This window comes from Pan troglodytes, chromosome 6 (assembly GCF_028858775.2).
Source record: "Pan troglodytes isolate AG18354 chromosome 6, NHGRI_mPanTro3-v2.0_pri, whole genome shotgun sequence".
In the NCBI taxonomy this organism is placed as follows: domain Eukaryota; kingdom Metazoa; phylum Chordata; class Mammalia; order Primates; family Hominidae; genus Pan; species Pan troglodytes.
Genome location: NC_072404.2, coordinates 132,125,274 through 132,139,875, shown reverse-complemented (window position 1 = coordinate 132,139,875; position 14,602 = coordinate 132,125,274). Strand labels below are relative to the sequence as shown.

The following is a 14,602-nucleotide window of genomic DNA, read 5'->3' as shown; positions in this document are numbered from 1 at the left end:
AAAAGTTGCACAATAAAAATACCTCATTTGGTATCCAGTGTTTGCCCAGTTGCATTCAGCAGCTAGCATAATATGAAACATATAGATGGTTTTGGAACACATATCTGCCAATAATTCATTCATTATTTACTTATTTATTTTTAGAGATGGGGGTCTCACTCTTGCCCAGTCTGCAGTGCAGTGGCATAGTCCTAGCTCACTGCAGCCTCAAACTCCTGGGCTCAAGCAATCCTCCTGCCTCAGCCTCTCTAGTAGACAGGACTACAGGTGTGCGCCACCTCACCCAGCTAATTTTTAAATTTTCTGTAGAGACGGGGTCTTGTTATGCTGCCCAGCTTTCATTAATTATTTCTTAATAAAGCACCTCCTATGCACCAGGCACTAACAAATGAAAAGTGAATCTACTTCTTTTTACCTATTAGTTCACATTTATTAATGACTGAAGATTTTTCCTTGTTCTTTAAATATGGTCACTATTTGATGTATACCAGGCTGGTTAGTTTACACACTCAGCCTTTTAAAAATTACGTAATATTTAATACATATGTTATGTTGTTTCTTTTAGAAATAGATAAAAACGGAACCAGAGAGGGCCCAAAATCAGTATTGTAACAATTTTTCCTAATTATCTTCATTGGTATTGTTTTATATCTCATTTTTAGGATTAAATTTTTCCCCCTGATGGTTGATGTTAAGCAAATAACAGACTCATTTTATTATTGCAGACTCATTTCTGGTGTGTTATCAATGGATTTATTGATAAAACTTGGTCAGTCATGATTTAAGACCGCATTAGGCACCTATAAAGTGTGTAAGATAATTGCTCTCAGGCTAAAACTATTAAAACAAAACACATTTCCAAGTTAAAAATAAGCTTCTTCTCAGCAGCTTTGTGACAATTGAGAAAGGAAATGCTCTTTTGGGGGTGGGGACATATTGTAAATTGTGCTGTAAAGTACAATGGTGGGAAAACTAAGATAGAGGCAACTCAAGAACCAGTAAAGGTATTTGCTAAAGCTCAGTTTGTGAACATCTAAAAGTGATTCTTTTACAATTAAGAAGGGCTTTTAGCCAAATTCAAACTTGCAAACATTTCCATCCTTCCTAAGTAAATAATTGCAAACCAAAGTCTTAACGTACCCTTGTTATCAAACCCCTTTAAAGTTTTAGCTTAAAGCTTTTATGATAGCCATTTTACCCATAAAAATCCATTACACTGTTGTGCCTTTCCTGAAAATTTACCTCATCCATGTCTAGCCAAATGAGAACTACTAGAAAAATAAATCTGTTTATTATTATTATGGTAGAAATCCAGTAGGAGAGAACAAGACATCCAACCCTCCCAGGACTCTCTTCAGCCTGAGGCAGTCACACAGCTGCTGCCGGCTCTTCTAATGAGGAGGCTTCCCCACTGAAAACGCTGCCCAAGGCTGATGTTGGCCTGATCCCACTGCCTACATCCCGTCTTTCTATGTAAAAACTGAAGTCTGTCACTCTACACACATCATCACCATCACTTTCTATAAAAGGCAAACGGATTGGGTGATGATTTGAGAAAAGACGCAGAGAGCTGAGCAACTGGGGCACTGGCAATAGGAAGAGATATTATAAGCCCTCTGCTAGACCCTCAGGATCCAAGAGGCTGGCTCTGCTTAGCTTTTCTCTCTGGGCTGGGCATTTTCCCCTTAGCTTATGGGGTAACCTTTACCCTTCTAGGGAAAAAGGAAGGAAGCAGTTGTGAACTACACACCCTTGGATAGACCCAACAATGGCTGGCAAACTCTGAGTTATCCTGAAGGGCAGAGAAACTCTGTGGGCAGGAAATGAGCGTCTGGCATAAAGCCACAGAGGCTGGGTCTCCTACCTGTCTGGATAGGGGAGATACAGCCACAAAAGTAGCCCTTGTCTTTTCACAGGTGAAAGATCACATCACTGATGGGCCCATTCCAACAGTATTTTAAATGATCATGTTTTCAAAACCCATTAGGATAAAACATGACAAAACTAAAAAACAAAAACAAAACAGAACAAAAAAACTCCAAAAGGGGTCTCCTTTCCTCTTTAGTAGAGCTCACAAATATATTTACTGGTGGCAGTATACTGCCTGCCTACCCTCCTATCCCCATATAATACTGCTTTTCTGAGTATTCTGATCAATGAATAGTTCTATTGTCTCACTGGGGTTGAATTTTCTTTCTTTCTTTCTTTTTTTTATTGAGACGGAGTCTCGTTCTGTCATCCAGGCTGGAGTGCAGTGGAGCAATCTTGGCTCACTGCAAGCTCCGCCACCCAGGTTCACGCCATTCTCCTGCCTCAGCCTCCCGAGTAGCTGGGACTACAGGCACCTGCCACCATGCCTAGCTAATTTTTCCTATTTTTAGTGGAGACAGGGTTTCACCGTGTTAGCCAGGATGGTCTCGATCTCCTGACCTCGTGATCTACCCACCTCGGCCTCCCAAAGTGCTGGGATTATAGGCATGAGCCACTGCGCCCGGCCTGAATTTTCAACCTTACAAGATATGATAACTGCATCCTAATACATTCAGAATATATTAAAAAGTGCTCTCCCTTTTCTGAAGCATTTCTCATTGCTCTTTAAGTATGAGATCAGATACCATGTTTGAAGCAAAATAATGGGCTTTCAGTCCTGAAATCTCTCATATCTAGAACTGTAAAGAATTTTAGCCACTGAACATCATGTACCTTGAAAAGCAGGTTAACTTGCATGTATTAGAAAGTGAAACTCTATACATTAGCTGGATTTTGTGCCTGCAAAGTTTAAGACACATAAGATTATCTGTCATCTACATTAGGTATTTCTCCTAATGCTATCCCTCCCCTAGACCCCCGCCACCCGACAGGCCCCTATGTGTGATGTTCCCCTCCTTGTGTCCATGTGTTCTCATGGTTCAACTCCCACTTATGAGTGAGAACATGCAGTGTCTGGTTTTCTGTTCCTGTGTTAGCTTGCTGGGAATTATGGTTTCCAGCTTCATCCATGTCCCTGCAAAGGACATGAACTCATCCTTTTTTATGGCTGCACAGTATTCCATGGCATATATGTGCCACATTTTCTTTATCCAGTCTATCTTTGATGGGCATTTGGGTTGGTTCCAAGTCTTTGCTATTGTGAGTAGTGCTGCAATAAACATACGTGTGCATGTATCTTTATATTAGAATGACTTATAATCCTTTGGGTACATACCCAGTAATGGGATTGCTGGGTCAAATGGTATTTCTGATTCTAGATCCTTGAGGAATCGCCATACTGTCTTCCACAATGGTTGAACTAATTTACACTCCCACCAACAGCGTAAAAGCATTCCCTATTTCTCCACATCCTCTCCAGCACATATTGTTTCCTGACTTTTTAATGATCACCATTCTAACTGGTATGAGATGGGATCTCACTGTGGTTTTGATTCGCATTTCTCTAATAACCAGTGATGATGAGCTTTTTTTCACATGTTTATTGGCCACCTAAATGTCTTCTTTTGAGAAGTGTCTGTTTATATCCTTGGCCCACTTTTTGAATGGTTTTTTTTTTTCTTGTAAATTTGTTTAAGTTCCTTGTAGATTCTGGATATTAGCCCTTAGTCAGATGAATAGATTGCAACAATTTAATCCTGTTCTGTAGGTTGCCTGTTCACTCTGATGATAGTTTCTTTTGCTGTGCAGAAGCTCTTTAATTAGATCCCATTTGTCAATTTAGACTTTTGTTGCCATTGCTTTTGGTGTTTTAGTCATGAAGTCTTTGCCCATGCATATGTCCTGAATGGTATTGCCTAGGTTTTCTTCTAGGGTTTTTATGGTTTTTAGGTCTTACATTTAAGTCTTTAATCTATCTTGAGTTAATTTTTGTATAAGGTGTAAGGAAGGGGTCCAGTTTCAGTTTTCTGCATATGGATAGCCAGTTTTCCCAACACCATTTATTAAATAGGGAATCCTTTCCCCATTGCTTGTTTTTGTCAGGTTTGTAAAAGATCAGATGGTTGTAAATGCGTGGTGTTATTTCTGAGGCCTCTGTTCTGTTCCATTGGTCTATATCTCTGTTTTGGTACCAGTACCATGCTGTTTTGGTTACTGCAACCTTGTAGTATAGTTTGAAGTCAGGTAGCGTGATGCCACCAGCTGTGTTCTTTTTGCTTAGGATTGTCTTGGCTATGCGGGCTCTTTTTTGGTTGCATATGAAATTTAAAGTAGCTTTTTCTAATTCTGTGAAGAAAGTCAATGGTAGCTTTATGGGGATAGCATTGAATGTATAAATTACTTTGGGCAATATGGCCATTTTCACAATATTGAGTCTTCCTATCCATGAGCATGGAATGTTTCTCCATTTGCTTGTGGTTTGTAGTTCTTGAAGAAGTCCTTTTCATCCCTTGTAAGTTGTATTCCTAGGTATTTTATTCTCTTTGTAGCAATTGTGAATGAGACTTCACTCATGATTTGGCTCTCTGTTTGTCTATTATTGGTGTATGGGAATGCCTGTGATTTTTGCACATCGATTTTGTATCCTGAGAATTTGCCGAAGTTGCTTATCAGCTTAAGGAGATTTTGGGCTGAGACGATGGGGTTTTCTAAATATACAATCATGTCATCTGCAAACAGAGACAATTTGACTTCCTCTCTTCCTATCTGAATACCCTTTATTTGTTTCCCCTGCCTGATTGCCCTGGCCAGAACTTCCAATGTTATGTTGAATAGGAGCGGTGAGAGAGGTCATCCTTGTCTTGTGCTGGTTTTCAAAGGGAATGCTTCCAGCTTTTGCCCATTCAAAATGATATTGGCTGTGGGTTTATCATAAATAGCTCTTATTATTTTGAGATATGTTCCATCAACACCTAGTTTGTTGAGAGTTTTTAGCATGAAGGGGTGTTGAATTTTATCGAAGGCCTTTTCTGCATCTATTGCAATAATCGTGTGGTTTTTGTCATTGGTTCTGTTTATGTGATGGATTATATTTATTGATTTGCCTGTGTTGAACCAGCCTTGCATTCCAGGGATGAAGCCAACTTGATTGTGGTGGATAAGCTTTTTGATGTGCTGCTGGATTTGGTTTGCCAGTATTTTATTGAGGATGTTCGCATCAATGTTCATCAGGGATATTGGCCTGAAATTTTCTTTTTTTGTGTGGTGTCTCTGTCTGGTTTTGGTATCAGGATGATGCTGGCCTCATAAAATGAGTTAGGGAGGAGTCCCTTGTTTTTCTATTGTTTGGAATAGTTTCAGAAGGAATGGTACCAGCTCCTCTTTGTACCCCTGGTAGAATTCGGCTGTGAATCCGTCTGGTCCTGGGCTTTTTTTGGTTGGTAGGCTGTTAATTACTGCCTCAATTGCAGAACTTGTTATTGGTCTATTCAGGGACTCAACTTCTTCCTAGTTTAGTCTTGGGAGGCTGTATGTGTCCAGGAATTTATCCATTTCTTCTAGATTTTCTAGTTATTTGCATGGAGATATTTATAGTATTCTCTGATTGTAGTTTGTATTTCTGTGGGATCAGTGGTGATATCCCCTTTATCATTTTGTACTGTGTCTATTTGATTCTTCTCTCTTTTCTTCTTGATGATTCTGGCTAGCGGTCTATCAATTTTGTTGATCTTTTCAAAAGACCAGCTCCTGGGGTTTTTCGTGTCTCTATGTCCTTCAGTTCTGCTCTGATCTTAGTTATTTCTTGTCTTCTGTTAGCTTTTGAATTTGTTTGCTCTTGCTTCTCTAGTTCTTTTAATTGTGATGTTAGGGGTTGATTTTAGGTCTTTCCCACTTTCTCCTGTGGGCATTTAGTGCTACAAATTTCCCTCTAAACACTGCTTTAGCTGTGTCCCAGAGATTCTGATATGTTGTGTCTTTGTCTTTGTTCTTATTGGTTTCAAAGAACTTATTTATTTCTGCCTCAATTTCGTTATCTAACTTGAAAAATAACAAATGTACCAGTTATTTACCGAGTAGTCAGTAGTCATTCAGGAGCAGGTTATTCAGTTTCCAGGTAGTTGTGTGGTTTTGAGTGAGCTTCTTTTTTGTTGTTGTTGTTTTTGTTTTTGACATGGAGTCTCGCTCTGTTGCCCAGGCTGGAGTGCAGTGGCGCAATCGCGGCTCACTACAAGCTCCGCCTCCTGGGTTCACGCCATTCTCCTGCCTCAGCCTTCCGAGTAGCTGGGACTACAGGCGCCCGCCACCATGCCCAGCTAATTTTTAGTATTTTTAGTGGAGATGGGGTTTCACCATGTTAGTCAGGATGTCTCGATCTCCTGACCTTGTGATCCGCCCGCCTCGGCCTCCCAAAGTGCTGGGATTACAGGCCCGAGCCACTGCACCCGGCCTTGAGTGAGTTTCTTAAACTCGAGTTCTAATTTGATTGTAGTGTCATCTGAGAGACTGTTTGTTTGCATTTGCTGAGGAGTGTTTTACTTCCAATTATGTGGCCAATTTTAGAATAAGTGCTATGTGGTGCTGAGAAGAATGTATATTCTACTGATTTGGAATGGAGAGTTCTGTAGATGTCTATTAGGTCTGCTCGGTCCAGAGCCGAGTTCAAGTCCTGGATATCCTTGTTAACTTTCTGTCTCCTTGATCTGTCTGATGTTGATAGTGGGGTGTTAAAGTCTCCTATTATTATTGTGTGGGAGTCTAAGTCTCTTTGTAGGTCTCTAAGGACTTGCTTTACGAATCTGGGTGCTCCTGTATTGGGAGCATATATATTTAGGATAGTTAGCTCTTCTGGTTGTGTTGATCCCTTTACCATTATGTAATGCCCTTCTTTGTCTTTTTTGATCTTTGTTGGTTTGGAGTCTGTTTTATCAGAGACTAGGATTGCAACCCCTGCTTTTTTTGCTTTCCATTTGCTTGGTAAATCTTCCTCCATCCCTTTATTTTGAGCCTATGTGTGTCTTTGCACGTGAGATGGGTCTCCTGAATACAGCACACCAATGGGTCTTGACTCTTTACCCAATTTGCCAGTCTGTGTCTTTTAATTGGGGCATTTAGCCTATTTACATTTAAGGTTAATAGTGTTATGTGTGAATTTGATCCTAGCTGGTTATTTTGCCCATTGGTTGATGTAGTTTCTTCACAGTGTCAATGGTCTTTACAATTTGGTATGTTTCTGCAGTAGGTGGTACCGGTTTTTCCTTTCTATATTTTGTGCTTCCTTCAGGAGCTCTTGTAAGACAGACCTGATGGTGACAAAATCTCTCAGCATTTGCTTGACTGTAAAGGATTTTATTTTTCCTTCACTTATGAAGCTTAGTTTGGCTGGATATGAAATTCTGGGAAGGAAATTATTTTCTTTAAGAATGTTGAATATTGGCCCCCACTGTCTTCTGGCTTGTAGGGTTTCTTTTTTTATATATATTTTTTATTATACTTTAAGTTCTAGGGTACATGTGCACAATGTGCGGGTTTGTTACATATGTATACATGTGCCATGTTGGTGTGCTGCACCCATTAACTTGTCATTTACATTAGGTATATCTCCTAATGCTAACTCTCCCCACTCCCCCCACCCCACAACAGGCCCCGGTGTGTGACATTCCCCTTCCTGTGTCCACGTGTTCTCATTGTTCAATTCCCACCTATAAGTGAGAACATGCGGTGTTTGGTTTTTTGTTCTTGTGATAGTTTGCTCAGAATGATGGTTTCCAGCTTCATCCATGTCCCTACAAAGGACATGAACTGATCCTGTTTTATGGCTGCATAGTATTCCATGGTGTATATATGCCACATTTTCTTAATCCAGTCTATCATTGTTGGACATTTGGGTTGGTTCCAAGTCTTTGCTATTGTGAATAGTGCTGCAATAAACATACGTGTGCATGTGTCTTTACAGCAGCATGCTTTATAATCCTTTGGGTATATACCCAGTAATTGGACAGCTGGGTCAAAAGGTATTTCTAGTTCTAGATCCCTAAGGAATCACCACACTGTCTTCCACAATGGTTGAACTAGTTTACAGTCCCATCAACAGTGTAAAAGTGTTCCTATTTCTCCACATCCTCTCCAGCACATATTGTTTCTTGACTTTTTAATGATTGCCATTCTAACTGGTGTGAGATGGTATCTCATTGTGGTTTTGATTTGCATTTCTCTGATGGCCAGTGATAATGAGCATTTTTTCATGTGTCTTTTGACTGCATAAATGTCTTCTTTTGAGAAGTGTCTGTTCATATCCTTTGCCTACTTGTTGATGGGGTTGTTAGTTTTTTTCTTGTAAATTGGTTTGAGTTCTTTGTAGATTCTGGATATTAGCCCTTTGTCAGACGAGTAGATTGCAAAAATTTTCTCCCATTCTGTAGGTTGCCTGTTCACTCTGATGGTAGTTTCTTTTGCTGTGCAGAAGCTCTTTAGTTTAATTAGATCCCATTTGTCAATTTTGGCTTTTGTTGCCATTGCTTTTGGTGTTTTAGACGTGAAGTCCTTGCCCATGCCTATGTCCTGAATGGTATTGCCTAGGTTTTCTTCTCAGGTTTTTATAGTTTTAGGTCTAACATTTACATCTTTAATCCATCTTGAATAAATTTTTGTATAAGGTGTAAGGAAGGGATCCAGTTTCAGCTTTCTCCATATGGCTAGCCAGTTTTTCCAGCACCATTTGTTAAATAGAGAATCCTTTCCCCATACCTTGTTTTTGTCAGGTTTATCAAAGATCAGATAGTTGTAGATGTGTGGTATTATTTCTGAGGGCTCTGTTCTGTTTCATTGATCTATATCTCTGTTTTGGTACCAGTACCATGCTGTTTTGGTTACTGTAGCCTTGTAGTATAGTTTGAAGTCAGGTAGCATGATGCCTCCAGCTTTGTTCTTTTGGCTTAGTATTGACTTGACAATGCAGGCCCTTTTTTGGTTCCATATGAACGTTAAAGTAGTTTTTTCCAATTCTGTGAAGAAAGTCATTGGTAGCTTGATGGGGATGGCATTGAATCTATAAATTACTTTGGGCAGAATGGCCATTTTCATGATATTGATTCTTCCTATCCATGAGCATGGAATATTCTTCCATTTGTTTGTATCCTCTTTTATTTCATTGAGCAGTGGTTTGTAGTTCTCCTTGAATAGGTCCTTTACATCCCTTGTAAGTTGGATTCCTAGGTATTTTCTTCTCTTTGAAGCAATTGTGAATGGGAGTTCACTCATGATTTGGCTCTCTGTTTGTCTGTTATTGGTGTATAAAAATGCTTGTGATTTTTGCACATTGAATTTGTATCCTGAGATTTTGCTAAAGTTGCTTATCAGCTTAAGGAGACTTTGGGCTGAGACGATGGAGTTTTCTAGATATACAATCATGTCATCTGCAAACAGGGACAATTTGACTTCCTCTTTTCCTAATTGAATACCCTTTATTTCTTTCTTCTGCCTGTTTGTCCTGGCCAGAAATTCCAACACTATGTTGAATAGGAGTGGTGAGAGAGGGCATCCCTGTCTTGTGTCTGGCTTGTAGGGTTTCTGCAGAGAGATCCACTGTTAGTCTGATGGGCTTCCCTTTGTGGGTAATCCGACTTTTCTCTCCGGCTGCCCTTAACATTTTTTCCTTCATTGCAACCTTGGTGAATCTGACTATTATGTGTCTTGGTGTTGCTCTTCTTGAGGAGTATCTTTGTGGTGTTCTCTGTATTTCCTGAATTTGAATGTTGGGCTGTCTTGCTAGGTTGGGGAAGTTCTCCTGGATAATATTCTGAAGAGTGTTTTCCATCTTGGTTCCATTCTCCCTGTAACTTTCAGGTACACCAATCAAATGTAGGTTTGGTCTTTTCACATAGTCGCATATTTCTTGGAGGTTTTGTTCATTCCTTTTCATTCTTTTTTCTCTAATCTTGTCTCCAAACTTTATTTCATTAAGTTGATATTCATTAAGTTGATATTCAATCTCTGACATCCTTTCTTCCACTTGATTGATTTGGCTATTGATACTTGTGTATGCTTCATGAAGTTCTCATGCTGTGTTTTTCAGCTCCATCAGGTCATTTATGTTTTTCTCTGAACGGTTATTCTAGTTAGCAATTCCTCTAGCTTTTTTTTCAAGGTTCTTAGCTTCCTTGCATTGGGTTAGAACATGCTCCTTTAGCTTGGAGGAGTTTGTTATTACCCAAATTCTGAGGCCTGCTGCTGTCAATTTGTTAAACTCATTCTCTGTCCAATTCTGTTTCCTTGCTGGCAAGGAGTTGTGATCCTTTGGAGGAGAAGAGGTGTTCTGGTTTTTGGAATTTTCAGCCTTTTTGCGCTGGTTTTTCCTCATCTTCATGGATTTATCAACCTTTGGTCTTTGATGTTGGTGACCTTTGAATAGGGTTTTTGTGTGGACGTTCTTTTTGTTTATGTTGATGCTATTCCTTTCTGTTTGTTAGTTTTTCTTCTAACAGTCAGGCCTCACTGCTGCAGGTCTTCTGGAGTTTGCTGGAGGTCCACTCCAGACCCTGTTTGCCAGGGTATCACCAGCAGAGGCTGTAGAACAGCAAAGATTGCTGCCTATTCCTTCCTCTGGAAGCTTCATCCTAGAGGGGCACCCACCAGATGCCAGCCGGAGCTCTCCTGTGTGAGGTGTCTGTCGACCCCTGCTGGGAGGTGTCTCCCAGTCAGGAGGCACAGGGGTCAGGGGCCCACTTGAGGAGGCAATCTGTCCCTTAGCAGAGCTAGAGCACTGTGCTGGGAGATTTGCTGCTCTCTTCAGAGCCAGCAGGCAGGAATGTTTAAGTCTGCTGAAGCTGTACCCTTTACAGTGTGAGGGGAAAAAAGCCTATTCAAGCCTCAGTAATGGTGGACACCCCTCCCTGCACCAAGCTCCAGCATCCCAGGTCAACTTCAGACTGCTGTGCTGGCAGTGAGAATTTCAAGCCAGTGCATCTTAGCTTGCTGGGTTCTGTAGGGGTGGGATCCACTGAGCTAGACCACTTGGCTCCCTGGCTTCAGCCCCCTTTCCAGGGGAGTGAATGGTTCTGTCTTGCTGGCATTCCAGGCACCACTGGGGTATGAAAAAAAACTCCTGCTTGGTGTCTGCCCAAATGGCTGCCCAGTTTTGTGCTTCAAACCCAGGGTCCTGGTGGTGTAGGCAAATGAGGGAATCTCCTGGTCTGTTAGTTGCCAAAACCGTAGGGAAGTGTAGTATCTGGGCCGGAATGCACTGTTCCTCAGAACACAGTCCCTCAAGGATTCCTTTTGCTAGGGGAGGGAGTTCCCCAATCCCTTGCCCTTCCCAGGTGAGGCAACATCCCACTTTGCTTCAGCTTAACCTCTGTGGGCTGCACCCACTGTCTAACCAGTCCCAATGAGATGAGCCGTGTACCTCTGTTGGACATGCAGAAATCACCTGCCTTCTGCACTGATCTTGCTGCGAGCTGCAGACCGGAGCTGTTCCTACTCGGCCATCTTAACAGCCACCTCGAGTCTGTCTTATGTTTTGCAGGAAGAATGCTAACTGTCACAGTTTGGTGCAGCATGAAATCTTCCTAACAACTATGAACCTAGAGGGATTTATGGACTCAGCTGCCCTGCCTTCCCAACTGCAGCTTAAGCCTCACTGACTTGTGCATGGTAGCACGCAACCTTTGAGAATCATCAACTATAGAATGCTAGAGTTAAGAAGGGTGAGAGAGGAGGGACATTTAAATATTGCAAGAGATTCTCTGGTTCCAGAAAATTCTGAAATATTTACTTTATTTTTAAGCATTTTAGTATAGCTTTTATGCTTAGTAAAAGGAAGCACATTAGTAAAAATTAAATGTTTCATTTGTACAGGTTATCAAACCATTTTCTTTACTTAAAATACCAGCTGGGTTATTTTTGAAATGAAATTGTTGTGATTTAATTGCATGGGCACACACACATATATTTTCCATATCTATTTCATGGAATAGCAGAGTTCAGATTCCTAGTGTCTCAAATTGCTGAAGTTGTTTGTTTATAAAAGTATAAAATTGCATACGGTTCCAAAAGTATACCGAACAACAAAAAAGTACACAAATACTACAATATAGATTTAAGTTTGTTTTGTCACTGTCTTTAGTTTATTCTCTGGTCAATCAAGCTAAGTCTTAATAACTGTGTCACACCTAACAGAAAATAACTTGGTTTAAAACCCAGTCACCCACTAGAAATCTTGCTCCAAACCGTAACTAAATGAAAACAGCCATGCACTTGGGGGTGGTTCTTGTTCTGACTCGCACATTTTGTTTACTTGGGCATGAACCAGGTGACCGAGACCTTTAACTTGAATCTTTCATAAGAACTATTTACTAAAGTCCAACTTTTCTACATGCACACAGAGAAAAATACACATTGGGTTCTCACCAGGGAAGTGTTTTTAAGCAAGATGTTTTGGACTAAGAAATTTTTTAAAATTGCGTGAAGATTTTCATAGTGCCGAATATATGCTTAAGCAAATAAGGCAACACAGTTAGCATGGCTGCAATGTTAGAGCCAATGTCCATTGCCAGAAACTGAGTTCTCTATCAGCAAGAGATGTGCTCGTCTTGTTCTGGACTATATCTCCTCAGGGACTAGAGGGCAGCCTGCTAAATGGTATGCACTCAATAAATATTTTTGGAATGAATTAAAGAGTGGCATGGCTTATAGAAGTATAGATGTTAGTATAGTCATCCGTTGAGCCTTTGCTTTTTTTTCTGGGAACACTGAAGGAAGACTCACAGCCACCCATGGGTGTTGACCCTCCACTTGCCTCCCACCTCACCCCAGGAAATAATCTTCAGTCTCATCTGTGAACAGACAAGGCCACCATCTATGCATCGGACAGGAAGAAAACTGTCCTGTGTGCCCAAGCATGGCAGGGATCACCAGTTTGCAGGATTCAGCTCAGGGTTCCAGGATATGCCATGAGCAGATCTGTTTCTGTGATGGAGGCTCATGTCTGGGCACTTGGCCTATATAGGAAGTGGCGAGGAATCAGAGAGTGGGTGAGTCAGGAGGGAACAGGCCCCAGTGTGAGAAAATGGGGAGCACTGTTGCTTATTCACCACCACTCTTTTATTCACACGGCACTAAAGGTGAGCAGCTGCCCAGGGAGAGAACCTAGACAATGTGAAGCAAGCACTTCAGGTGCAGGACTCGGGGGGATGCCCAAACACCACCCCCTCCCTGCCCGAGGGATAAAGCCAAGAGAGAGATGGTGATTTAGCTGATGACTCACAGCTAAATGAGTAAATTGATTTTTAAATTTTTTTTCATTAGTGGGATTTGTATCTAAGAAGACAAAAAACAAAACAAAACAAACCAAAAAAAAAAAAAAACCACCAAACAAAAACATGTATGCCAGCTGTTAGAGATTCCTACCTTGTAGATTGCAGGCAGACAGATCTGTTGAGTCCATGTCCCGCTCAGGCATTCCTCCGATCGCACACATTTGTCGTGGCACCAGCCACACTGAACAAAGGGTGGGGCAGAGAGGCACTGACTGCAGGACTGGAAATGTCTGCAGCCCAAGCCATTCAATGGGATCTTCGTGATCTGTGAAGAGAAGGGGTGGAAAGAGCTTCCAGAGGGGTATCTAGTTTGTTCATTAATTATAAAGTAAGTACACAAAAGGTACATGTAAATATCATTTGATGGAATTTTCTAGACTTAGCAACTATGTGTGCAAATCCTGTCATAACAGTGATTAAAAATTTAAAAATCTGATTCCTTCCTTTCCTTTATTGTTAGCAGGTATGTGAAAAAGTAACATTATTGTCCAGTGAGCATAGCATTGCCACACAATGTTAGAGGTTCTACATAGTAGGGACATTGTGCCCTGTCTGAGATGATTTTAAAATAACAAGAGAGTATAATTTAAGTGCTGGGAAAACACACTTGAATCTCTGGAAAATTCTAAGTAAGGTTGCATGTCATTCTGGCATCAAGATGCACTTTCTTCTCTAGGAGAAAAGGGATTATTGGTTGGAGTCGGATTCCAATGTACATTTCCAGGATTTATCTGCCTGCACTAGAGCTCTGTCATTAGGACTGTAATTCTCATTCTGTGTGTTTATTTTTCTTGTTGAGAAATATAGGACAAAAGGAGAAGTTTTGAAAAAGACCTCCCTTAGGTCTAGTCTTTCTTGGAGAACAAATTAACTAGATTTCAGAAGATCTCTGGAATACTCACTAAAGAACTTAATGGAGGAGGGGTAAATTTAAGATGAAGAGAGACATTATAAAGGGCCAAGTGACACTGGTTGTAAATATGCATTTGGGAAAAACCACATCTATGGAAATTCCCTGTGGGAACAGCTTACCTTCTTCCCAGTGACAACCAGTGTGTAGCCATTCTGGTTTAATGTATGCTCCACAATCACTTCTGGAGACACTGGATGGGAGTCCAGGAGAAAATTCACATGAGGGGTTGATGGTCCTGATCGAGAAACCACAACCTAAACAGCAAAAAAGTTATAACATCCTTATTCCAACAAGCTCAGTTTAAATATAAGTGGAAAATGTAGATGATAATGGTAATAACAGATTAGCAGGGCTTGTGGGTGTTTGAACTGAAGACCCAACAGTTCCCCTCATTGTAAATCAATATGTCATCTTCTAATCTCTTGCCTTGAAGCCAAATTATCTGAACCCCCAAGACAGACTTTGCCTATGATCTTTTAATGGTTTCAAGGGAAAGAGATCTTTCAAT

General features: G+C 40.8%; 1 protein-coding gene across 5 annotated transcripts in view; it reads right to left on the bottom strand.

Annotated features, from left to right (window-relative positions):
* Positions 1-14,602, bottom strand: part of MET (MET proto-oncogene, receptor tyrosine kinase) — a 126,219-nt gene that overhangs the window by 44,307 nt on the left and 67,310 nt on the right. For all 5 annotated transcript variants that reach the window (XM_016956840.4, XM_063813849.1, XM_016956839.4 and 2 more), the window contains 2 exon segments: positions 14,214-14,348; positions 13,273-13,446 (listed from right to left, as the gene is read on the bottom strand). In XM_016956840.4, coding sequence (XP_016812329.1) covers positions 13,273-13,446; positions 14,214-14,348 — 309 coding nt within the window.